The sequence below is a fragment of the Teleopsis dalmanni genome, chromosome 2, assembly GCF_002237135.1.
Source record: "Teleopsis dalmanni isolate 2A chromosome 2, ASM223713v2, whole genome shotgun sequence".
Taxonomy (NCBI): domain Eukaryota; kingdom Metazoa; phylum Arthropoda; class Insecta; order Diptera; family Diopsidae; genus Teleopsis; species Teleopsis dalmanni.
The window spans coordinates 194,741,791-194,769,588 of NC_051847.1; the positions used below are offsets into that span (position 1 = coordinate 194,741,791).

At 29.2% G+C, this 27,798-nt stretch overlaps 3 protein-coding genes across 3 annotated transcripts; 2 read left to right on the forward strand and 1 right to left on the reverse strand.

Annotated features, from left to right (window-relative positions):
* Positions 1-6,438: 6,438 nt before the first annotated feature.
* Positions 6,439-7,843, forward strand: LOC119679459 (salivary glue protein Sgs-3-like). The gene is made up of 2 exons (XM_038091816.1): positions 6,439-6,541; positions 6,607-7,843. The coding sequence occupies exons 1-2, from the start codon at positions 6,532-6,534 to the stop codon at positions 7,659-7,661; spliced, it is 1,065 nt and encodes a 354-aa protein (XP_037947744.1). The 5' UTR covers positions 6,439-6,531; the 3' UTR covers positions 7,662-7,843.
* Positions 7,844-11,203: 3,360 nt separating this feature from the next.
* Positions 11,204-11,972, forward strand: LOC119679460. Its single transcript, XM_038091817.1, has 2 exons — positions 11,204-11,288; positions 11,347-11,972. The coding sequence occupies exons 1-2, from the start codon at positions 11,279-11,281 to the stop codon at positions 11,940-11,942; spliced, it is 606 nt and encodes a 201-aa protein (XP_037947745.1). The 5' UTR covers positions 11,204-11,278; the 3' UTR covers positions 11,943-11,972.
* A 14,688-nt stretch (positions 11,973-26,660) lies between these two features.
* LOC119676485 (neprilysin-1-like) lies at positions 26,661-27,400 on the reverse strand. The gene is made up of 2 exons (XM_038087724.1): positions 27,182-27,400; positions 26,661-27,119 (listed from the first exon to the last, which is right to left on the reverse strand). The coding sequence occupies exons 1-2, from the start codon at positions 27,398-27,400 to the stop codon at positions 26,775-26,777; spliced, it is 564 nt and encodes a 187-aa protein (XP_037943652.1). The 3' UTR covers positions 26,661-26,774.
* Between the last annotated feature and the right edge of the window lie 398 nt (positions 27,401-27,798).

Sequence of the window (27,798 nt, forward strand, 5' to 3'; positions counted from 1 at the left end):
GCTCTGTGACTGGGTGAAACGTATTGCATCATAAATTGAATTTTCCAACCGGTTGTCATGTCAAGCAGCGGGCACAATAAAAACTTTAACTCGCCTCAAATTGGATATATGTCAACCATACGACCAAATTAGTCAGACGGAATTCCGCTTAGATGTCAATCGATTTGGCTCATAATAACCGAAGTGCTTAGAGCTTAGGTGATAATTCAACAGCATGGATCAAGAGTTGAATCTGGGAAAGTTTAGTGTCTGTTCACATCAATTTACTTTTTTTTTAAATTATTCAAGCACTACGAAATTGTGATAAAAAGTGCAATTAATTATTAAATTAGTTTTGGAGATAACATATCTTGTAAATATTTAGCATCGATGGATTCCATTTATGTGTTTATTTAATATAATAAATTACTTAATTGATACATTATAAAATATTTAAAAGTAATCTTAAATAATTTAAAATGTAAATCAATATTTGAAGTCATAAATTTTATATCTTCGCAGTTAACTGTCCATTAAGATAAATTGCAAAAGGTGCGTAGTTGAAATATTGGACTTCATTTGAGATTTATTTGACAAAATTTTCCATTTCATTATGTTGAAGCTATTTGAGACAGTGCACTTGAGCACTTTTACTCTTTTTTAACTCGAAGTATTTTCCAAACCCCTCTTTACGCCTTGACTGTATTATTGTTTATCACTTCATCAGACTAAGCAATAATTGATCTCAGATCTGTATACCTCCCCGAGGAGCCTGTAACCATTCTGAGATTTGATAACGCGGTGATGGTAAGTCTGTCAGTTTTCGCAAATAATTTCAGGACTCTATCCTTTATGCATTTTTTGAGCTCCCTGAGGTCCCTGAGCTCCCTCCCTATCATTCAATCTTGAACTCCCTGAGGATGTCATTCGTCCTAATACTTAAATTAGACAAATTATACAAATAATAATATATCATATTATGTCAACACTAATATCTTTAAGTTTTTTTATTAAACTAATTAAATTACATATTGAAAATGTTGTCATTATTAAGAGAACCTGTTTATATAGTCTCCATACGTTTAGAATATAAATTCTAACAGTTGTCTGTATCATTGACAAAATATGATAATATATATCGACAGCTTAAGGATTATATGACGAATATAGTAAAATTTATTTATTTGTAAGTTAACATTAAAATTAATTTTTAAGTTAGCTAAGAACTGCTAGGTCCTTCGCCCTGGTAAAATCACAAAATTACGTTGTAGTATAAAATCTTCAAGTTTAATAAACCTATTGATAGCACACGCTACTATGTCTTACGGTTGCATTTGCAGTGATCCTTAATTGGAACTTATTATTATGATATTGTTTCTCTTTTTATAACCTCAGTTTATTGTAAATGTTGTTGTTTCAGTTCAGGATCTTAATCATAGATCCAGGTCTCATCCATAGTTATTTAAACGACAGTTATGAAAATCGGTTTAGGCTGAGAAATTGGTTTTCGATTCAGTTTTTGTTCTATTGTTAATTAATGCGAGACTAACTTTCCAAATACATTCTTCATACATTATTCTTATTTTATAATACAGAGTACTCGTTCGTCCGATATAACTATATTATCAGTAATTTTGCTTTTAGTAAAACTTGGATCTCTACAAACAATGTCGTAGACTTTCTCTATGATTTATGGTGTTTTTTCACTTTTTGAACGCCCACTACGTGGTTCATCTTCAATGCTTACATTTTAAATCTAAAACTCATCAATCCGCAGTTATAAATGATGGAGCATTAATGTACCACATTTACCATTTTTTATGAAGATCTGTTGCTGGTAAACCTTCTACAACAAAGAACTATATCACTGCGCGATATTCAGTTTTTTCTATTGTGACAAAATCACCGATATATCAGCTTTAAATGGGGTGTAAAAAAAGACAAAATTGACAAATCGAAATAAACAACTGATTGTATTCAGTTGAAAGATGAAATGTCAAAGTAGCGTACTAATTTTGATTCTTCTACTGGTTAATTGGTGTCGCTTTCAAAACTTTTCAGCTAACCATATATGACCTGTAATAAATATTAATATATTTACCATGATGATGGATATTGGGTCATGTTGGGCAGCCAAAAATTCAATTAATTAAAATAATAGAATAAGAATTGTTGCAGTTCACTACTTTTCGAAAAAAAAGCCATCTCTATTTAATATATAGTACATAGAACTACTTATGCTTTGAAAACCTTGATTCATTAACTGCTACCATTTGTTTATCAAATGTAACTACGACTACCTCAGTTTATTTACTAAACATGGATGTAATCTTGCCTATACTTAAACTTCATCCTACCTAAATTTAATACTTCTCATGGTAGCCATTCAGTACAGATAACACAAGTTGTAATAAAAACATAAATTTATGGTCCCTTTACATCCACTCTTATCGCAACAAGCAATATCTAACAAATTTTTGGGTTAAGGAACTTTTGACTCGGGGGACAAATGAAATTTTACTCTCACTTAACTTAGCTTCGGTATAATAAATAATTTAACCGCACATTTTTAACTGTTCTGGCACTTCCTGCATTTAAGCATTTTCAACTTTCATCCTTTGGATGATAAAGATGAAGATAAATATTTGTTTATATGTTTCTTATGTGTGGGAGTGTGGAGTATCTTATGTGAGGAACCTTTCGCTTGATGTTCGTATGAGCCACGGCTGTTACTTGTTTATCTTTGACATATGCAAAAATAATATTAAATCAATCTTTGCTGTTTTTACGAGATATTGATTCGCACTTTTCAAGCGTTCTACACGGATCTGAACGCTGTTGAAGTAAAATAACTGTTGAAGAGCATCTTTAATAGTAACTGCACATGTAGTAACACACTTTTTTATTTATTTATTTTTTTTTTGTGTTTTTTTTTGTTTATTTGACTGCGCGTGTCTTGCGTGTCTGTGATTTTATTGCTGCACATTGATGCATACTTAACAATGCCATCAAAAAGATACAATATCATGAGCGAGCGTGTTAAGATACTTACATGAATATAAGCAAGGAACTGAAATAAAAATCAATGACATAAATTTAAGATTAAAGATGCTCATGTTTAAATTATTAAAGCCGCTTATGAGCTGCATTATGATAATGAAAATAAAATTGATAAGATGATTTCAATAAGTAATTGATGATATCTGATTGTAATTTATTATTTCGATTGCAATTACTTAATTTTAAAAATGTGAAAAGCAATACGGATGATATAAAGAATATAAGATTGATATGATTAAATCATATATTATTTTTTTTTGTTTTATTTTTATACTTAAAATTTTTTTTTTTTTTGTATCTTGTACTATAAAGATACTTTTTTTCGATTTTTTTTCTTGTGTATGTTGTGCAAATATCACTTAAAATTGAGTTCCTGTAGGCACTTTGACATTTCTCTGATTTGTGCCCACTTTTTGGGTTTTTCTCACAACATTGCTAAATGGCAAATCATATTTCTTTGGATTTGACATTTTGAGAAACAAAAATTTATGGAGTCGTTTTAAAAATTTTCTTCAAAAACATCATAACAACTTAGAGGCCGTTTATTTCCAACCAGTACGAAATTTATTTATATATAAAGAAAAATATTGTTTTTAAAGTAATTATACTGTCGACATAAATTACCAGTAGCAAATTTATTAATGACTTGTATTTTATTTTTAATAGTCCGTGTAGCATAAAAATTTATCTATCTTAAAATAACCAACTATTTTATTTGTTTTAATCACTCAAAATTATATTTTATTATATATGTGTTTTCGTCATCAGTTAATAGATTTAAGTCCACCATTATATTACTTTTAATATGGATGGGTTAATGAAAAAATTAATGAACTAACATAAACCTGACATTTAAATTTGTTTTTAAATGTTTTGCATAAGAAGTTCTTAATAGCTAATAGCTCAGACTATAGATTTTAATGGTAGTTAACAATTTTGTAGCTTAAATTATATGTTAGTCATATAAATATAATATTGTACAACAATTGTTTATTAATGAGTATTTCAAAAATCACATCTATTATTATTAATTTTTTAATGACACCAAATGTTTTAGTTATTGAGAGAAGGAGAAGCCTAAAGTCCACTGTGACACCATATAACGATTAACTCCATATTCTCCACAATCTCTAGTATACCATTTGGAGTCAAGAACGAACCTTATAAGTTGTAAAGAGACTTCTAAGGAGTTAACAAATTATATAGACAGAATAAATTTTTCATTTTCTTCAATATATCATTTGAAGGAAACGATTAAATATTCATAACTTTATTGACATAATTTGAAACTTATATTAATGATTAAATATATGTCAAACTACGACTTTATAATATTAAAATGTGGATCTCAAAAATTCATTACTTGGTACAAAGTGGATTTATGTGCTTTTGAACAGATATAATTCCAAGAGCTCTTCGAGACAACTTATCGTTCATATCATTCATAGGTATGATATCATTCATTGGTTTAACCAAAAGCAAAGATATGGATATGTTTATAGCCAAGCAGTCTTATGCAGTACTTGAAGACAGGTTCCCGATTTATATATAAAAGTATTGAATACTTAATTTAATATATTATATCAAGTATTGAATAAAGATATTCAAATTTGTTGAAATAACCTAAATAACTTTTAATTAATGCAAAAATAATTTTAAAGGTCTTTGCGTCCTTCCCCTTTGACCAGTTACTCCAATTTAATACAAATATTGGATCTCACAATTTCAATTGGCGCGAACCAACTATTTGATTTCATTGAAAGAACCTTTTTTATAGAAGGTTTTCAGTTTGTATCAACATGAATGATCTAAATATATATTGCCAAACGTATCATCTCTCAGCATTGTCAATTGCGACAAGCCTGACACTAACCTTGTGACAGAAAATCAACTTAATGTAGGAACTCACTAAATATATGGGGGTACTACGCCACCTATCTTAAAAGAACTGGTTGCAGTAAGGAGCCGCCATGTTGATAAAAGACTCTCTCCAGTTTTCGTGAATTTTCAGTCATAGTTTTTACTGAGTAAACAAAATTTTGAAGTTCCTTACGACTGCCCTCTGCCTTTCTACTGCCACATTTTTTTCTCTAATCAGTTCGCATCTCACAATTCTTTATCAGAGTTGCACCACTTCGGTCAACTATAGAACGACAAGGGTTAATAATTTAAAAACATAGTCTCTTAGTAAATAGGTGGAGACGTGTATTATAAGTAATAGAAAGTGGATTGCATGATGAAAATTCAAATCTTTATACTATCCCAAATAGCTGTATAAATTATTTTAAGAGTCCGGCTTGTCACACCTGACAATTCTGAGAGACTTTCTACAAAAAAGGTTCTTTCAATGAAATTAAATAATTGGTTCATATTAATTGCAATTGTGAACTTTCTATTACGTCGAAAGTGATGTGTCTTAATACGAAAAGAAACTATTTAAAAGTTAAAAAGGTTTGAATAGAAATAAAAAGACAACAACATAAATTTTTTAGGTAATTTACTGCGGTTTGGATGCTAATACAACGCTGTTTCAAGTATTGACAAGTATTTATCATCAGTGAACTTAGAATATATTGAACTCTTTTAATTAGTTAATAGTCCGTATGTAATAGAGCTCGTGCTTGTCCAATTAGAAGCGATGACTAATGATGTTTTTCCACAAATACCCAAGGCTGCACAATTTTCAATGCTCAAGTTTCAATTTTTTTTGTCAAATTTTTTTTATTTTTTAAGTGACATTCTAATTAGAACTAGCTTATAAACTATAGCTTTATTTGGAAACACAAGTTCAACGAATTGAGAGTTATTTGTTTTAAATAATTCATTGAATTTTTTTTTCAAATTTGTACTAAAATTAAAAGTTGCTGGGCATATTAGGCAACAGTGATGAGCATTGGAAGTGCCATTAAAGTATTTTCTTTAGAACGTTAAATTATTTAAAATTTATTTATAATTTTATTAAATTGTCTTTATTACTATCAGCAATGTAATTTTTGTTATTTTTGCAATTAAAATATTCAATTATACTTTGTTAAGACACAACAAAGTGTCTGAGTCTAAAAATATACTCAATTGAAGTAACTGCAATTTGCTACTATATTTTCTCTTCAAATATATAGTAAATATTATCTAATATTGAAAGTATAGCTTCCTAATTGCTACCTAAACAAGCAGTAACAAACATTAAATATTAAATTTAGTAATTAGCTTAATTAAAAGTATATTACATTAGTTTGTTATCAGTTGTTTGAAGCAAGAAGAAACCATGTTAGTAAAAAATTATAGAAAAAAATGAGGAGTCTGAAGTGACTTAAGTAATTGGCATTGAAGTTGTAAATGTAATATAATGCAAGTTGCAATCAGAATAGATAAGTTTTGATTTCATTGAAATATGTATATAAGGTCACTGCCACTGCAAGTCGTAGCAGTAGAAAGTTAAAAGAGTCCAATAGAACATTTTGACTAGTTAAGAAGAAACTGGTGATATTAACTATGAGAGCTTGTAAGTAGTACTAGTAACTTGGAAGAGACATAAATCACTACAACAACAAATATTTCTAATTTTAGTTCACTTCGTACTAATTGCCCTTTTCCTGGCACCGGCTTTAATTGATGCCAATGCCAATTCGGCCTACAAACGACCATATCGTCCCATTGATTCTCTACGTCCCTACAGACCAAATCGTCCATTATATCGCCCTAACACAATTAACCGATATGCACCTGATTGTAGCCGTTATGTTAATGTTGCCTTCCTACCAGATCAACGTAGTTGTTCTAATTTCTACATGTGCATTGATGGTCGCGCCATACGCAAAGAATGTCCAAGAGGTTTCTATTTCGATACCTTAACATATCGTTGCAATTTCGCACCTTTTGTAAATTGTGATTTAAATCGCAATCCATACAATGTACATGTACCAATCGAGGATACAACATGTGAACCAGAAGAGGAACCAATTACTCCACCTTGTGAACCAGAGGAAGAACAAACTACACCACCTTGTGAACCAGAGGATGAAACAACTACACCACCTTGTGTACCAGAAGAGGAAACAACTACACCACCTTGTGAACCAGAAACTTTACCACCAACACCACCACCTTGTGAGCAAGAAACTACAACCACAACTCCCTGCACCACAACTACTACCACGACTACTACTACCACAACAACTACTACCACCACCACTACTACTACTACTACTACCACCACCACCACCACCACTACTACTACTACCACCACAACTACAACAACCACTACAACTACAACAACAACTACTACCACAACTACAACGACAACTACTTGTGCCACAACTACTCCAACTCCTTGCACCGAACCTGAAACTACTACCCCACCATGCGAAACTACAACAGTTTGCATTACAACAACGCCCTGTGCGAATGCAGATTCCGCACCAATATTGCGTAGTCATGCCGATTGTATGTATGAAGAAGACGGTACATATCTCTTAGATGCAAACCATTGTCGTCGTTACTATGTTTGCGTAAATAATGCTGTCCGCACCCTCAAGTGCCGATATGGTCAATGGTTTGACTATGAACAGGGTACTTGCCGCAACCAACGATATGTCAGAAATTGTCCAGCCCAACGTTCCTAAATGATGCGATGCAACGATTACAATACTCGACGTTACGTTTTAACTAACTGTTAATAGTTTCCATAAAAATTTAGTTCTCATATTAATATTCCTTACACATATGTGCACATATGCGTTCAACTAAGAGATTCTATAGATTTTGTGAAATTCTTTCCAATAAATTTTAGTGGCATTAAATTATACACAGACGGTCTTTCTATTATCTCTATTAATAATTATTTATTTTAGTATAGTACGATCACGAGAACTTAAGGTCTATTCACATTGATTAGGTACCTTTTCCAAACAAATTGACATCAATGATGAAAAACCGAAACCATGCGATTCAAGTATTGGACACAATTAATTCATTTAGATATAGCTTATTTGCATTGATAATGGATACTAAGATGGAGATATAGGAATATTTTAGTAAATTAATCGTTATATATGTTACAGTAAAGAATAATCATACTGCGAAGTACTTAGACATGAGGATATAATAGTGCAATGCTTGCATTGTCCTAATTTTAAATCGGGGGTCTGGGAATAGCACCTTTAATATTACTAATTGCACAATATCGTAATATTTATTATAGAAAAAAGAAATATATTTATTTACATATTAAATGCTTTGATTTCATACTTTCAGATAATTATAATAATTCAGATAGTTCAGATAATTAAAATATAAAGTCTTTATTGCAGATCTAGTCATTCGATGATACCAAAATTAGAAAATAGTAAGATTTAATTTTGGGAATTCTACCAGTTTAATAATTATGTTAAAACTTAATAACTTATCAAAAATCAAACATTTGTTTTAAATAAACGGATTTATAATTATATAAATTAAACAACACATAATACTTCTCCAAAATCCAAAGTTAGTTATAAATCGTTTTAGAAATATATGTACAAGAATAATATTTTCTGAGATCTAGTAAATTACAATAATCGACTTTATTAGATTTCTGATCGCATTCTGATAGAATATTTTACTTTAAAAAGTTTTTAATTGCATGTAGTAAGATGGGATCTTAGCTTAATGTTCTTTTTCTGGTATAGATTAAAGATGAGTTCTTAATAGAAATATCACAGATCCCGACTCAGCGTTTTTTACTTGTCAAGATCAGTGTCCCTTAGTCGCAAAGAATGTGACCAGAAATCTTATCTAAACGCAAATTTGAAATTCTGTCACCATAGGAAAATTCATTTTGCTTAGAAGGGAGAGCAGACTAAGTCTTTGTATGCTACTAGTTGCTGCAAGACTACCCGAGAGAAACTTCAGCTCTATCCTACAAAAAGCTATCTTTCTTTGTAGTTGTAAGTACTGCCCCGTTCTTTACTCCTGTGTTTCAGATCGTTATGTTGGAGAACTCACAACGTTTTATAAAGGGAGTAAATTTCTGCAGAAAAAGCCACTGAAAATTTAGATGCATAGAGATTCTCTATACAATATATATGCTTCTGTTAAGGCTATACCTATATCAGTAATATATTATTTTGGTTATCATATATATTTGGTTATCAAATTTGGGTATATGAATTACAATAAACTGTAAAAATATATATTAAACAATAATATAAATATTAACAAAATTTAATGATTAAACGATTTTCAACTGAATTTAAAGAATATAAAGCATAATTTTAGGACGAAGTAAATACTTATATAAAATTTTTTGGTTTCTCCTAAAATTTTACCAAAAAATATTTTATAAGAGAGCGTGATCCATGTTACCTTGACCGTTTACTTAAGAAATAAAACTAGTGTTAAGAAAGAAAGTCTTTCTTTTCCATACTATTGGAATATATGGTTTTGGCAAGACTACATCAATTTGAACCATCTGTTACTCAATAGTCAGCTTATCTCCAGTTCTTGACCCCGTCTAGTATATAGTGACTGACACTATTCTAGTACACTTTGGTTTTTATTGCAGTGCTAGTTTTTTTTCAGTTAAAATTATACTTCCACAACACGTTTCTAGATTTGAAGAGACTTGACGTGACACTCAGACTTCATTAAGGATTTTTGAGGGTTTTATACTCTTTCAGTTATATATATAAACTCAATATGAATATAAGTATGAATAATAGCTCTAGAGTTATCAAAAATTTTTTAAAGTTATTTGGTTTAACGATAACCCTTAGTCTTAATATGCCTTTATATTAAAAGAAAACAAATTTGAAACTGTTGATAAAGATAAATATGTTATAATGTATGTATGTGTATTATTTATTATATATTCATAATATATATATTATACATATAGTATATCACTATATAATATAATCGACGCACACATAACTAAATTTATGGAAAATTTATTAAGCAGATATAGATGCTTAGAATAGTTAAAAGTTGTGATATTTTAAAGACTCATATAATGGAGATAATGAACTTTTAAAACTCTGTCAAAGTATACACCCTTGTCTATTGCCTTTTTCAGCTAGACACTGTTCGTTTAAATTTCAAAGCACTTATTTTAAACAGTATTGTCTTTAGCTTAGATTTTTTCTGGAGTTCAGTAAATAGAGAACTAGTGTTCTAGTAGAAAACTTATACTATCATAAGCGATATTGGTGGGGATGACTAAGGCAATGATCTCAACAACGATCACTTGTACTGATATGAAACATTATTGCCGTTAGTTAAGATTTCTTTTATAGTTAAGCTCACTTACTCTACCCAGTAGAGAATTAATTAGATTATGTTGAAGGTATTTGGGCCATTGCGCTTGAGCACTTTTAAACTTTATTAACTCGCGGTATCTTCAAAACACCTTGTTACGCCTTGACTGTATTATTGTTTATCACTTCATCAGACTAAGCAATAATTGATGTCAGATCTGCATACCTCCCCGAAGAGCCTGTAACCATTCTGCGATTCGATAACGCGGTGTTGGTAAGTCTGTCAGTTTTCGCAAATAATTTCAGGGTTGACGAAATGCATATCAATGTATGATCTTCAGAATGATATTTTACGAAGAAAATAGAAACTCCGAGATCACTAATGATGGGTATTAGGCAATACTCGAAACAGCTGTTTGGTCAATCAAAGATTCAATAAATTAAAAATAAATAAAACTAATTGTTGTTGTGATTTAATATTGTTCGAAGTCTCTCCATTAATTATAATAGTTTCTATTAAGTAAAAAAGGCACTGCCGTCATAACTATCGTTAAGATCAAATTTAATATAAAATGTTTACCTAAATGTAATGCAAAATTCTATATAATAAAAATTTTAATAAAATATCAAGAAAATGTTGTTAAAAAAGTAAATTGTGCTTCTCAAAACAAGAAGTACTTAAAATACCTTTGTTTGTCTTTAACAAGACAACAATATGATAACTTTTCATTCGGCTTGAAAAACAGAATTTATTTCCAGTGAATCATAAACTTCAAAACAATTACAATACAAGATATACATGAACTCTCAAGTGCCTTAAGTAATTGATATTTTGCTTGTAAGGTTCGAGTGTTGAGTTTTTCCGGAAAATATATGATATACTGAATAAAAATTCAATGAATTTCAACATATAAAAATGATCTGTTTCAATATCAAATTTAGTAGAAAAGTAAAAGAGTCCAAGTTTATAGCATCAACCTCCAAAGAACTTTAACTGTATAAAAATGCGAGCTTGTAAGTATAAAATTATTTGAAACTATTTGAAAAAATTAATTTCTTTTTTAAATTAAAGTTTACTTGCTACTTGTCACCATTTTGGCTGCACCAGCACTCCTCAGTGCACATGGTGGCTATAGACATCATATAACATCGAATCAGCATCCAGTAGCCAATAATGCACCGAATTGTGCGCTTTATACGAATGGTGCATACATACCAGATACTCTGAACTGTGCCCGTTACTATGTATGCGTTAACAGTCGGGCTGTGTTAAATCAGTGTCCCTCAGGCTCTAATTTCGATACTATTACCTATCGTTGTAAAAGTGCATCATTGGTCAATTGCGACTTAAATCGCAATCCAGTAACTTCAGCACCACAAACTGATTCAACAACGGAATGCACAACCACTTCATGCACAACCACATCCTGCACCACAACAGTAACTCCACCAGATAATGTTTTACGTATATTGCGCAGTGTTACCGACTGTATGAGTCTTGATGATGGTACCAATTTATTGGATGCACACCATTGCCGTCGTTATTATGTGTGCTCAGGCGGTGCTGTGAAGCTACGTAAGTGCCAGAGTGGACAGTGGTTTGATTATAAATTGGCAGAATGTCGCACTTCGAATCTTGTTAGCAATTGTCCAGCTCAACACAACTAAACACAATAAAATATAAAAATTATTACAATATATAGAAATGTTCTAGAATATTCATATATGCACACATATAAATATTTGCAATTAAGTAAATAATAATCATTTTATACCAAACTTTTTTAAAACAAAATTTTGTAATATGCACAAAGAATTAGAAAGTTACGTCGATTATCATCAGCAATATAACTAGTACCGATATCATTCAATTTGATGTCACTAAGCTCTGGGGATCGTAGTCTATCGCATTCATCCAGCGTAAATAACATAGCATCTGTCTTGAAAAGAGCGTGTGCTGATAACTGACAGCACTTCCATTTGGAGACATCTATTCCTTGTCCATCTATCTCAAAGTTGTTCCTTGTTAAGTGAATATCTCAAAGTTGCCTTTGAAAAGCAATTTAAACTAAATGTTGTTATTTTCAGGTATCGTCATTATAAAACCATTTAACCCGACACACCTTCTATTAGCCCAGTGAAGAAAGGTTCTTCTAATAATTGCAATCCATTTTTTCTTAGTCACAGACAAAAATATGGAAAGAATAATGGATTCTTTCTTAACTTTATCATAACAACTTACTTCTTGGGGTCTCCAACCTTTGAAGCATCAGTGCAGTGGCACAGTATACAGTGCCTCATTAGTAATGCAGTGAGACAACGAACTGCAGGTTAGCTGAAGTCCAAAAGATTTTTTTTTTTGCTTCCACTCTAATGAAGTCCATCAATTTTTAGCAGCCTCTCAATCTTTGCATTTAGTACACGAGTCTTTTGTCTCTGCGATGGTAAATTTCTTTATGTTCTTAAACAGTTTAAACATTGGGGTTTGTATCGATGAATGAACATCAGTAATGTGCCTTTAATAAGGTCTTGATTCCAACATGTCTACTATTTTATTTCATTCAATATTTTTTGTCTAGGCATCCAACAGAAATAGACTTTGTGATGATCGATTTCATCATCTTGGATTCGATTCCTTTCATAACTGACTGACTCTGTCTTTTTCTCTCTGCCTTGCTTCATGAAACACGAGTAGTGTGTAAATCATTTTTGCTCAATATTCCATAGTGTCTGTGACTAGAGCTGATAACAAGAATTCTGATGATGAATTATTCAGCTGAATTTACAGAAGTAAAGTTTAAAACCCGGCATATCTTCCTGACAGAATATATATTGCAGTTTATTAAAGAGTATGTGTTTCTGACTGTTTACAAAAATAATAGTATACGAAGAACAAAATGTACCTGATTGTATTTGCCTGGCTGCTATTTCGATTGAGTATATCTCAGCCTGAAAGACGCTGCTATTGTCAGGAAGTCGACAACTGCCGCATCTGTACGTCACTCGAGTAGGTACTTGCTCCCGTTCCAGTCTCCAGTTTTAAGCAATTTCTGTTTATACTAACTTGAGACTTGCCTGTTACAAATCTCAAATACCATTCTTCCTTGCTAGAATACAGAGTAGGAATACTGGTTTCAAAGTTCAATACTGGTATAAGGATTGAATGAACCGAAATAAAAGACGGGTTAGTCAGAGGAGGTTTTGAAATGCATATAAATAAGATTGAGCTCAAATTAGTCTTGACCAAGCAAATTTCCTTTATCCATTTTATCCAAAATTGTGTAGGACTCTTGTAAATAATTTATAAAAAAACACTTTTCATGCAAACGAAAATTGTTTGCTATTTTCCTATTTTCAATGTTCTGTTCTGGGAATTTCCTGACAATTTCTAATGGTACATGTAGTTACGAAAACCTACATCGCAATGAAATACAAAATTAAATTTTAATTTACTTAGAATTTTACTAAATCCAGTAAAAACCACAAAAAGCTTTTAAGACAAAAATTTATTTTTGTTATTTTTAGGCTTTAAGCATTTCAAAACATTAATCAAAGTGATTTTAAGTTGTTTTCTTCCAAAAACCCATAATGCATTCACATTTTCTCAGAAAATCTGAAAATATAAAAACAACTCATCACTTGCGATCCTGTCTTTAAATGACCTAAAATCATTCTATGTGCTTTCAACAAAAAACATTTAGTGAAAAATTTCACTCTTTCCCCTACTCCGTGCATTCAGAGCCTCTGCTTAAATCTTACGCCAATTTGCTGCTTTGATTTAATTGCCCAAATCAATGATAGCCACAAAGACTTTAGAGCTGACGATGGCTTCAATTCTGTACCACATTTGACCTCGTATGGCCCTATTGTTCCTTACTGTCTCTAATAAGCCGCATATCCTTTGTTTTTTGGTATTCCTTTCGGTTTTTTGTGTGTGTGCTTATAAGGTTTTCATCTTTTTTGCCCATTTTATTGTGTTTGGTAATTAATTTTATATGTTTTCGTTAGCTTTTTTTTTTCTTCTTGACACTATACTATAATATACTTTCCTTAAGACTAAGTATGCAGAGAATGAAGGAACAAATAAAACCTCACAAGAAGAAAAAAGAAAAGATCCGCTTAATCCGTGCGTAAAAATTCATTAAATTCTTGTAGATTTTTATATTTAGTCGCCTTATATGTGCTTCGGATACACTTGAAGAAAAATGTTGAAGGAAATAAAGGATATTTTTTTAAGAAACATTGTTGATGACACAACGTCAAAGTACTCTGGAGTGTTTAAGTTCAGTCAAACTGTACATAAATTCTTCTTGCCCTATAAGATTGCTTTCGTTTGGGTTTCCAGTTACAAGAATATCGCAGCAACTTTTTTTCTTTGGGTTAGGGCAGATGGAGACTTAAGATACGCAATTAGTTGGTTATTGTGTTCAAACCAAACTGAAATTAAAACTATCCAAGTTGCAAGGTATCTTCGGAACACACCATTTAAGACGGTTTCTGGTTAGTAAGCCTCTTTGATTGAAATGTCCTTGCATTTTATAATTTCTTGTACCTTATTCGAAAGAGTATTTAAATCCTTTTTAGGCTGAGGAATGAATTGCGTAGTATATATGCTACGAACTTATTTTCTGAAAGATCATTGATGAAATGTCTTCACTTCTCTTTAAGTAGTGTGTTTGACTTAATTAAACCTATATAATTGGTTCTGAGTACCATGAGTTTTATACGGTAAAACCATTTAGTTAACAATATTAATAGGATACCTATGTTTTACCTAATCTCAAATATTTAATATAATAATGTATTAAAAAAATAAATTAAAAATTAAATTTGGTTTAAATGATCTATTCAATCAGCTTTAATAATCTTCTAAAAATAATCTACACATATAGTTTTATAATAAGTAAAACACTAAACCGTATAAATTTCTGGTGTGGGTTCGTTCAGTACCTCGGAGATACTCTCAACCATTGTTTCATATTCCTTTCTGTTAAGAACTGGATACTCTCAACCATTAATTCAAATTCTGTTTGTATATGAGTCTTAACATCTCTATAGCGATTATATTGGCGGTAATCTTTATTTGGCAATGATGAGGAAACTTAACAGTGTTGAGTAAATTTAACAATGATGAGGAAATTTGACAATCATGAGGAAATTTGACAGCGACGAGGAAATTTGTCAAAATTTGACAATTTGATGATATTTTGCCTTGATTATTTGTCGTTATCTATTTGTAGTTCATACTCCCGATGTACTGTAGTAGTATATAGCACTTAAAACTATTTTTTTGGCTTGTTCGTTGATCAGGCATACATATATAAGCATATAAAGATATACGAAACATTATCATATTCACATACAGATTACATTTCAAATATTGAACTATTATCTTCATCTTCACTATATTGGATTGGATGTTTTCTCATAATAAGACCAATTTTAAAACTGTTGGAAAGCTTTTTCATATGAAACACATTAGTAAAATCAATGGGTTCTTGAATTTTTCTAAGTGTACTTCAACAAATTATTTATTATATGCTTTTTTCCCGCTCATTTTATGCTTAAAGAACAAAGAAAATATCACAAAATCCGAAAAGGGATAAAATCTAACAATTTCCTTTTGCTGCTTTGGTTACCTAATAAAGCCTAAGATTTGGGTTTTATTGTTTCAACATTTTGTTAAATATATTAAATGTCAAAACATTACCAAAAGCAAAAAAAAAAATAATAAAATCTGATGAATTTAGTATTCTAAGTAACATTGTGAAAGTTTCATGGATGAACCCTTCATACATTAAAAATTTATCAAATGAATTTAAAACTTAACTTTACTTTAATAAAGTTCATATATTAATTAGCAATCAACAGAACATTTAATTTTAGTTATTAAATGAATAATAATATTTTGATTCAAATGTTATTTAATATTAAAATTAATTATTTTTAGTCACTTTAATTATCTTTTCTGTGATTTGATAAATCTCATTGTGTATTGAACTAATATAATTGAAAATATTACAAATATGTCCATTATAAACAGAAATGATTTTATCAGTTTGCTCGTTAATTGTGGCAATGAATATTTTAATTAATTAAAAATAAAGCTTAAAGCAATAAATTATTAAATTGTTTCAGTGATGTTATTATTACTTAATTAGTACAACAGTAAAATGCAACGGAATTTATATATAAAAACGTTTAGTCCAACCACAAAGTTAAATTGTGTTTAAATATAAAATGAGTAATTAATAATTAATTAAAATTTAAATAAAATAACATTTTTGTTTAGAATTCTGTTTATTATCAACAGAGATAAAATTGAATATAGGTTTGATAACATTGGAGTGACAGCCTTACACACCAAAGCTCAGTTAAGCACAAATACTATGACACCACAGAAGCTTATTATAGACAATTAATTAAAAGTAAAAATTTTCTTAATTAATTTCAAATTATTACGCTATATAAAATATTTAATGATTTTTGGAAGTGTTTACACTATCGCATTTAAGTGTTTAACATTTAGTGCCTTACTATAAAAACTTCACAAAAACTCAAATTAAAAGTTTACGACATAAAATCGCTTTTATTTCTTGAAAAGCGTGATTTAGATATATAGTTTGGATATAAGACAATACTTCTAATAAAGCTGCCTCGCAAATATATAAAAGTATTTAATAAATTGTAAAATTATCACTGTTGAGTAACACCTTATAAGTAGGCGACGTACGTCTATATGTATTTAATTACTTCAGCTAGTCATGAGAACGGACAGTAGTGATCCGAGAATTCCAACACACACATATTTAAAAATGATAAACTTCTTCTTCTTCTTCTTTGCTTCCTGTACTTTATAATTTCTTGTACCATATTTAAAAGAGTATGTACAATTAAAAAATCAGCAATTAATCAGATTTAAATCCTGGATAGTAGTGATCCGAGAATTCAAAAAACACATTTTTGGAAATGATAAAATTCTTCTTCTTCTTTGCTTGATCAAAAGCGAATTAGTGTCTGAAGCACAATACTATCTGATGATAACTTTTTTAGTTTTTTTTGAATAAATCATGTAGAAGAACTTCATCTATTTTGAAGCCCAGCATATCATCGTGACAGAATATATATTGTATTTGAGTATAATTCTGAATCAGCAAAATCGAACAATTTCAGCGCGCTGTCTTTGATATACTTTAGCACACTCTCGACTTTCAAGTCTTTCTATTCCAAAAGAATTAATAAACTTCTGAGACTCTAAATAATGATACGTTATCATTTTCTAATAGAAACAACTGTATTCAATTTAAGTATAGATGTGTTATCGTCTGCACTACCTACCTACCTACCTTCATAAGTTATAAAATTGTGTTTGAAAATAAATACTGAAAAGTTGGCTCCCTCTCCGATCCCAGGTATGCAGATTTAGTAACAGACTTTAGTAGAGCAACTATACTGATATATGAAGTGATTGGAAAAATTACTGAATATAGTTATTTTTACTAAAATCTGTTGTCAAACACTCGGGCTCATATTATGCTATTATTATATTATTAATATATTAATGTAATATATTTAATTATAATGTATTAAAATTATATTATATACAATATATTTTTTTTCAAATTAATTTATAAAAATTTTTAAATGAAAAATTAATATAAATAAATTTTTATTTTTTAATTGCAGATGATTAAAATGATGGTGATGGTTGTAATCGTATTTACGATTTGTTGGTTACCCTTCAATATACTTGTGGTAAGTTAAATTCCTTTATAATCTTTATAATCCTTTATAAAACATTTATAATCCTTTATAATATAATCGTATATTCTCGAATATTGTGATTTTCAACCTATGCTAAACTTTTTGCAGGTAGAACTTGATTTAGTCGAAAAATTATTTTAATTATAGTTAAAATTAAATAATGTAAAAATAATAAAAACTATTGTTGTTGTAAGTCACTATTGATCGATAAAACCTTTGTATTTAAAACAATAGTTAATATAAAGAATTAAGTTTCTTTCGTCCAAACTGACATTAAGAATGAATTTAATATCAAATTAAGTTACATTATAATAACTGATTGATATTTTACAAACCTCTGCGTACTAATAATTGGTCTGGAAATAACAAAGAGGTACATAGTCCATCTCTGTGTAGTTTTCTCAGTCTAATTTTCAAGAATTCTGATTTAATCAAAGGTACTTGATCATTTTTGTGGATTTCCTCATTTCTTGTGTACCAGGGTGCTATAATGATATACTCAATATCTACAGCACTTGTGTTATCATATAGTTAAAGACTGTATAGCCCAATTGGTCTACAGAAGCAGCTGCAATATTAAGGATAACTTTAAATGTTATGCTTAAAAGAGATTGACTGTCGAAAAGCCAGTTCAGCTTAATAGCTTGAAGTTTGATTTAGATTCTTAAAATTTTAAATTTAACTTTACATTTTATGCTTAAAGGAGATTGACTATTCAAAAGCCAGTGCAGCTTAATAGCTTGAAGTTTGATACAGATTTTTTTGCTGCTAGACTTTTTGAAGAAATGGAAATATTTTTTATTGTCTATAAATAATTGTATTTAGATAAGGAGAACTATATTCTGTAATAGCCAATTCACAATGTACACTTAAGTGATGCTTTATCATTAAAGTATTATTTATTTGCATTTTAAGTGATATTTTACAGTCGAAAGTATCTTTAAATATTATGACTTTAAATATTATATTTTAGTTTCAAAAGAATATATATCTTTAAGTATTTAAAAAATAATTTTTCTCCTTTTCTTTTTAATTTCAGTTACTACTTAATGACAACGAATTTAGTGCGTGGGAACCGTTACCATATTTTTGGTTTGCATTCCATTGGTTGGCCATGTCGCACAGCTGTTATAATCCAATTATTTATTGTTATATGAATGCACGATTTCGTAGCGGATTCCTGCAAATTGTCTATCGGGTACCCGGTCTACGTCGCTGTTGTTGTATCAGACGTTGCTTACGTACACGTGGTGATCGTAGTTATGAAGCTACTGGTGAGATGACCTTCAAATTTATAGCAGATAATGCTGGAGGTCTATTAAGGAAACCTAAAATTCGGATTAGGTGCCTCCAAATTTTTCATCATTTCGCTGTTTATTAGTTATATTTTATGTTCTTGTTATGATTTGTTTTGTTTTGTTATTTTTCTTCTAAAAAAAAATATATTTAATAATTAAATTTTATGTACTTTACTCTCTTTTCTCTTCTCTATATATAAAAATTTTAATATTTGGCACTTAAGAATTAGCAATATATAGAAGCATCTGCATTTTGCTACCTATGCATAAGAGTAATTTTTTAGAATCGAAAGTTAATGTTTTTTTTTGTGCTTTATTAAATAAAAAGTTACTAACAAGAAACGAATTTTTTTTCCGTTAATAATTATTAATACATTTTATTATTATGTTCTTTTATATAAAAATCATGTTTTTAATTTCTTATTTTTTATTGGGTTTCTTGGCAACAATTTTTTTTTAATTTTTAATTTTATCAGTCATTTATTGCTTTAATTATTTACTTTTTTATTTAATTTATTTAAGATGCATAGTAAAATAATAAATTATACTATATTAATACTTTGATTTATTTTATTTGTTGTTAAATAATTTATTATAAAATTAATAAATAACTGCAATTACTGACAGCCTTTAGCACTTTTTGATACAATTATTTTAAATTTTAATTAAAATATTAAATAAATTTATTTATTGTTTCGGATAACAAAAATAAATTTCCCTTCAGCATAAAGGGAAATTTCTATTTATACGACTCAACTTGTAGCATACTTTATGGGAAATTTTTTAAACTAGCATTGAAAGTGAATTAATGTGAGAGTAAACATTTATGTCTATTTATTATTTATATATATAAATAATATAATATTAAATAATATGACTAATATAAATTTATATAGGTGATATAGAATATGCGTTCCTCATTTTCTCAAATTGTTGCATTGAAGAACAGCCCTAAGATATGCAATAAATTTTGTAATATAAAAAATATTTCTACAGAAATTATTCCTGAATAATTTTCGCGTTTTTGATGCAATTACCTGACATTTTTGCACTAAAACTTTTATTTTTATATTAAACTTTTTTATTAATTTTAAATTCATCAAGCAATAATTGTTTGCATTAGTAAAGTAAAGAAGTTTACTTTGTAATCAAAATGAATTCAATACAACATAAAAGGAAAATTCATATTCAACAGATTGTTCAAAGTATGAATAAATTGTTTCAGTAAATAATGTTGAAGATATTTATACATCACAAGTAATATATTGGAAAAATAAATAACACAATTTTATTTAAGAAAAAATAATAATCAGTGAAATATTAAATTTCATTCACGAAAACAAATTTAATTTATCCTTTATTTTATACAAACTTGTTTTTTAATAGAAAGTACCACATAATAAAAATTTATTAGTTATTCACTAAACTTTTCTTCTAGTTTTATATGCAGAAATTCAATATTGGGTTACTTAAATAAAACAGAAATATTACTAGTTTCACAATATAAACACCTTAGTCACAAAACATACCCACATAACTTTTTCCAATATCTGTATTTTGTTTAATAAATTTTTATATTAATTTTATAATTACAATTTATAATCTATATTTATATTTATTATAATTTTATAGAAATTGCTTTAAACTTTATTTTAATAAGTTTTTCTTTTATTTTTCGTTTACTAAAATAATATACAGTCGGAATTAATTTCAAATGAAGTTTTAGTTATGCTTAGCTAGTTCTACTTTGATTGATTTTTTTTTTTATTTTGCAATAGTTAGTAATTAATTCATAGTTTTTGTTTATATGTATTTATATACATTTAATCAAAATTTTGTCATGCATTTTTAATAGTTCATAATCTGCATGTACATTGTAAAAAAAAAATAGTTTGAAAATATGTTGTCAAATACACAAAGAAAATTTCTTTCATTTCTTTTTGACTGTGTATTTGACTGTGTGTATTTGTAACAGCGAATGCTGTTTTATATCAGCAAGTCGTAATTTACAGAATTATGCTGAATTTTTTCCAAATTATTGCAAAATTAAAAAATTATAATTTGAATTTATTTATTTATCTTAAAAAAATATATGTAGGAACCGACGATGCATTCCACCTGCAAAGAGTGAACACATGCACCACCTACATCAGCACAAGACGAAAACTGCGAGCGAATTCTATGCAGGGGGTAAGTTCTGAAAAAAGTCTATGATTTATTTTTAATATTTAAAATCTCAAAATAATAGGTGAAGTTATAGAAAATGACTGTAATTTTACAGAAAAAATGGCATAATTGCTGTCCAATATCATATATATCATATATAATGTATTATATATATAAGGTATTATACAATACAATGATTTATAGTTTGATAACAATAATTATAGCCTCTTATAGTGCTAAATATTCTTCTATTAACCCAATCATGAACTTAAAATCATCGAAAAAATGTTTCATAATTAATTTAAATTACGCTCTTTACCATTTTTATATTTTTAATACTATTTTATTAATTTTCAAAATTAAATAAATTTAATAATTGAAAACAGTGACTAAAGCGTAGCATCATAAACTATTCTTTTATTAAAATTTATTATTATAAATTTCATTTACTAACAAATTGCGATGAAAAATATTAAACGCAGTACTCATACGCACTGTTGAACCTCATACACTCCCAAAACAAACATAACAGACCTTCACGTATGGTTGCAGTTCGCAACTGCATATTCACATATACTATATTTTTGCTTTAGAATGTAGTGAATATAAGAAAATTTTATGCTAATTTATAAACAATTTTCATTTATTTTATTTTGCAGAGTCAATTTTCATGTGCGGAAACCACAGTATTGCGGTAGTGCCAGCCCAATAAACGCAAAGTCAACGATCCAACGCAGTTCATGTAATCCATCGTTCGTTGATTTTGTGTAGAGAATTTAATGAAGCAAAATGACTACAGGAATATTGGAATTAGAGGAAATAGAATTTATCATTCCACATATTTGGATTGAAACAATGACGCAATTCATAATAAGTTAGTTTAATTGATTTTATACAAATTTGCACAAAATGCAACAATTTTCTGTTATTAGACGAATTTTGAACTCCAAATACTATAACCAATTGCGGTTTGTTATTCAAGTATTTAAGTGCTAATTAATTATAATTCATAAAATATAAATTAAATAAATAAATTGTATCGTCTCTCTACATGTGTTTTAAGGCATTTCAGTGTAAATTTATCAAAAGTGTATATATGAGTCCTGCTAACATACAATATAAATGTATTATTGCTATAGTATTGTAATTGTAATCGAATTGTAGTTGTAATCGTAATTTAATGGTAATTGTAGTTGTAAATGTATTAGTAATTATAATTGTAATGGTAATTGTAATTAATTGTAATGCAAATGTATATTGTAATCTTCTTATTATGGATTCCACCTCTTGTAATTAAATCTGTTAATTATATTATACGTAAAATTAGTATAATAAATGTGTACGATATCAGCATTCAGCTTTATGTTTAAGAGAAAATTGATAAATAAAGCTGCTTGCATTAAATTATTTTCTATATTGTTATTTTCAATAATAATTTTTATATCATTTGATTGAAAGAAAACAGCTGAGAAAAATAATTATTTTTTTAATTGTTAGTTAAAGCGGAAGGAGGATCGAAACCAAGTATTAAATTACACAGTTATTCACAGTTTAAAACCTTCACAGTGAAAGCTATCTGAAAATCTTGAAAAAAGTTATGTATATTACAACCTTGAATTATAACCTCCCAACTATAATCACTGACAAATAATTCATAACAATTCAATATATTAAAGAGTTCTGCTAAAGATGTTATAGTTGAAACCAATATAAATTCACATAGTAATAAAGCATATGAAGCTATGAAAAATTAATCATAACATGGAAAAACTTGATAACATGGAAAAACATTATTCATTTGCAAACCAGAAGAATCGCATTTTTTAGTATACAAACAATGCTGAACCGCACACCTCTTCCCTACAAATGAAAGTAAACTAATTCCAAATTTTGCAGGATGATACCACTGTCAGATCGACAAGAAAAAGAGCCGTAACTCTTTTAAATCTTCTCCTAGCCAACTATGGACACTGAGACATGAGGTAAAGCTCACTGTCCACAAAATCCATGAGTCATAAGTTCAATAAAAGCCATAACAGAAAAAATCCATTCTCATGCGATATCAGAACAGAAATCATTGCACCATACGATACTATTACGCTTTGATCGAAGCAGTTGACTAGTTTTTTTCAAGACTAAATCGATCTTGAAATTTGATAGAAGTTTTCATCAGTTAAATCTTTTTTTAATTATTTTTCGACATTTTTGTTTAATTGTCAGCTTGACCGTTGCATATCCGAGGAAAAAAAAACCTAAAATTAACTTGCGCATATGTTTCTAAATTTAGAATTATAGCATTAAACTAGTCCTACCATATCGTTCCACAAATACTCTTAATCAAATAAGTCAAATCTTTTTGCACCACTTAATATCCTCTTCTGTCTAATAATGCATCATACAGAGTGTTCTAATTCTAAACAGAAACCATAAATCTTAATAATCGAAGATGTAACCTCATAGAAACGATTTCTCTGTGGCATCCACAATGGATCACAATGAATCAATGGGAATATGAGTATAGTCGTTCTTCATAATTATTCATAATACATTCTATTTGCGACCCATGCATGAAGCGTTAATGTGTATATCATTATTATTATAATTGATATGAGATGTGGCACTGCGTCCGTCTAGTCTATTATGTACTCTTCTGGGTTTTAAGCCCTGTTGCTTTGATAAAAAAAAAATATAGAATCTACTTTGTAGAGTTTTATTACCTCTTCCGTAAGGGTTTACATTCCCAGAGGTCTATTCCATATATGCATTAGCATAGGCATTTAAACAAACGATGTTTGGCTGACTTTTTATTTCTCTTTGCAGAATTTACAGTTTACTTCAGAATTTATACCTAGTCTCGTGCAGTAATTTTTTAGTTTAAAATGTTCTGTTGAGATTCCTGTGTTGATTCTAAGTTTTTCTCTTGATAAGCCCTTACAATCCTGCTATCTCCTATTGTTATAGGTACCAATAAGTGATTTGGATTGAATTATTCCTGGGAGATTATCCCAGTAATTATTTTTGTTCTCCTTTGGTTCTCCTTTATTTCTATGAGAGAAGAGAGGGTATGGTATCCTAATCCACAGAAATGTTCCGATACCAATAAGTGATTTGGATTATGTTAGTCCTGGTAGATTATCCTAGTAATCTCTTTGTCCTTCCTTTGGTTCTCCTCCATTTCTATAAGAGAAGAGTGGGTATTGCGTTCTAATTCACAGAAATGTTCCGGTCCCACTATTGGTGTGGCTGCTTCTCTCCTGACTAGTTTAACTGCGTATTCGTTTCCGCATGCACCAGTATATCCCGGATGTCTATGACATTATTGCTAATGTTCGTGTTTCTTGAGATTTGTATATAAATTGTCGGAGAACTGTTAAGAGTAGTGATTTTGCGGTTAACCTATGCAACAATAAAAAGAAAAAGCTTATCTTAAAGTAACTCGTAGCGGTTTGTATATAAAACCAAATGCGTTTGTGGTCGTTATGGAACGTTAATATTACTTAGTCGTGCTTATAGCAGCTATAAGAATATCTCAGCAGTTATATCATCTCAGAATTTTAATTAATAAATTCTAAAAATATTTTCTGACTTATACTTTTTATATTATTCTTATGCTTTTACAATATTCATATCCTTTTTAAAGTGACACTTTTATATTTGATTTTCCCACTTTATTCAGGATATTATTTTAATAAAAAAAAAAAATTATTTTGCACACTTTTAATTACAGAAGTATTTGGAATTAATATTAAATTTTTCTACTGTAAGAGAAATAAACTTTTTTTGCGATTATGGGACTACATATCTCCTTCGTCTTCCTTTTCAGGTTCTTTGTGTCAGTTTATTATAAATTTTTAAGAAATATTTAAATAATTTATAATATAACAGACTGCGTGTTGCTTAAATATTTGAATTTCATTTCTTCACGGAAGATGGCAAGCGATTTCTGCTACAGAAACAGAATTTTTAATTCCTGTCATAGCCGAAATGATGTTTGCTAATCCCTTAAAAAGGTAACCAAATGCAGGATTAATGAAATGTTTAACAAGCACGAGGAAGAATTGAATACAAAACAAGTGAAGATGTTATTTAAAATTTGAGGATGTGAGAGGCGTTAAGGTCTCAGCACATGTGTTTAGAAGTAACAATAAAGGAAAAAAGTCCAACATAAACACATGGATAAGATTACACAAAGGATATGTGGAAATACTCTCAGATGACAAAGGATTAAAATGAACTTGGTTACAATTTTTATGATGTCAGTCAGTTTTGTAGGGCAATAATTTTTGACAAGATACAAATACAATAAAAAAAGCAAATTATTTACATAAAGGATTCATATGTGCGTATAAAGGATTTCACTTTTTCTACAAGAGATTATAAGTTTAGTGCTGTGAATGTCTGGTTTTATTAAAAAGTAAGCTAAGCTACTAGTTTTGCCTTACATGATAGAGCAATAAAATGTTTTGCATATTCAAAAATTCCTTATATTCATATACAAATATTATTATTTTTTTGTTTCTTTTTTGAAAAGGATTTTATAATTTTGCAGTTTCTAACGAGCATCAAATGGCAGCTGTTACAATAACAAACTTACAAAGGAAACTATGCGTCGTTATATTTGATAGCAATTGAAAAGGACAAAGGATAATGCTAAGCTAAATGGCAGAATAGAGTAAGCTTTTATTAGAAATTGTTTTAAAATTCTGCTATTGTTAACATTTTGTGATGTGTACGAATATTTTAAGTTGGGTGTAACGAAAAGGTCGCTTACACAGTTTAAGCCTACGCAGTGTAAACTTTTAATTGCTGTTTTCATACATAAAATTAAATTGAGTGTAAAATGGTTTGACTATTGCAAACCCATGTCAAAGTTGACAATGGAACATTAATAATTTTATAACAGAGCACTCTTCCTCTTTATTGTAGTTATTTAGTACTTTTAGCAAACAATTTTCTTTTATTAATTTCATAAAATATTTACATATATATGTGTGTATAAAATTAGCTTAAAATTGGTATACAAAGTAGAAAATATTAGACTTGTAGTACTAAAATCTATTAAAAAACAATTTTTTTATAACATAAGTATTAAAAATTCCTAATTTTTTTTTCTTTTGTTCAGTGCAATTTCAAATACTTTACGTTTCACGATATCAATTTTACTATATTACCCACAACAAGTTAAAATGTATTTAAAATCATTTTATAGCATCACTTCATTACTGCTTCTTTTATCACTTTTTGTCACTTTTTATAACAACATTGTAGATTTTCACCATATACGACATTTATGCTCCATTGGATTCATGCCCGTACCTCTGCGACACTTAAAAGTGCGTGCGAACTCATCAGAGTTGGAGAGCACACCTTTTAAACGAATTTTACCCGGACAGTGCGAGTCCTCCAAGGCATAACGGGACGCCGCTGGCGTATAAGTTTCACACCATAAATTACCAAATGCAATGAAAAATAATTGCTCATGTGTGTAACGCTCCAAACCGGGAAGTCGTAAATGCTCTCTACCTGTATGTTTGGTGTAGATTTTATATGCATGATATGCCTCCCGCATACCACCATTATCTGCTATATTTTCACCCAAAGTAAGTTCACCATCAATCTGTAAATGAAAAGCTCATTTAAATTAAATCGTTATTACTTTCCCTCGAATTAAATACTCACATATTCCCCAATATCGTTCAAGTAGTAGTGATTGTATTGGTCTACGAAACATTCAGTACGATTGACGTATTCATTTATAGTTTCATTTGACCACCACTGCACCATATTACCATTTTTGTCGAACATGCGACCGCTGTCATCGAATCCATGTGTCAATTCATGTCCCAAAATTGTGCCGATGGAACCATAATTCAGTGCTCTGCTTGTTAATTGTGACATGTATTAATTAAAGAGAGAATATTTTTGGATGTAAAAGTGTCACTACGACGTTTAAAACATCAATCATGCTGTCAAATTTATGTGAATTGAAAATTTAATTGAACATAAATACTCAAAGTGAAGTGAAATAATTCCGATTTAAAACAATTGGGTTGTGCGAAATTTCATAAATATTTTAACACAAATCAAGTGTTCAATGTCCTTATATTAATGATCCACAATAGATGGATTATCGTGAGATGTCAACATAAATGTTTGCAATATGGTTTTAGAAAGTTTTATTTTCAAAAAAATAATATAATTGGGAGATAATGTAATCACGGTTGCCACTTGAAAATTTTTTTCTGTACCAAAATTGGTTTAAAAAGGTACCATTTCTGTAAAAAAAGGTCCAAAAT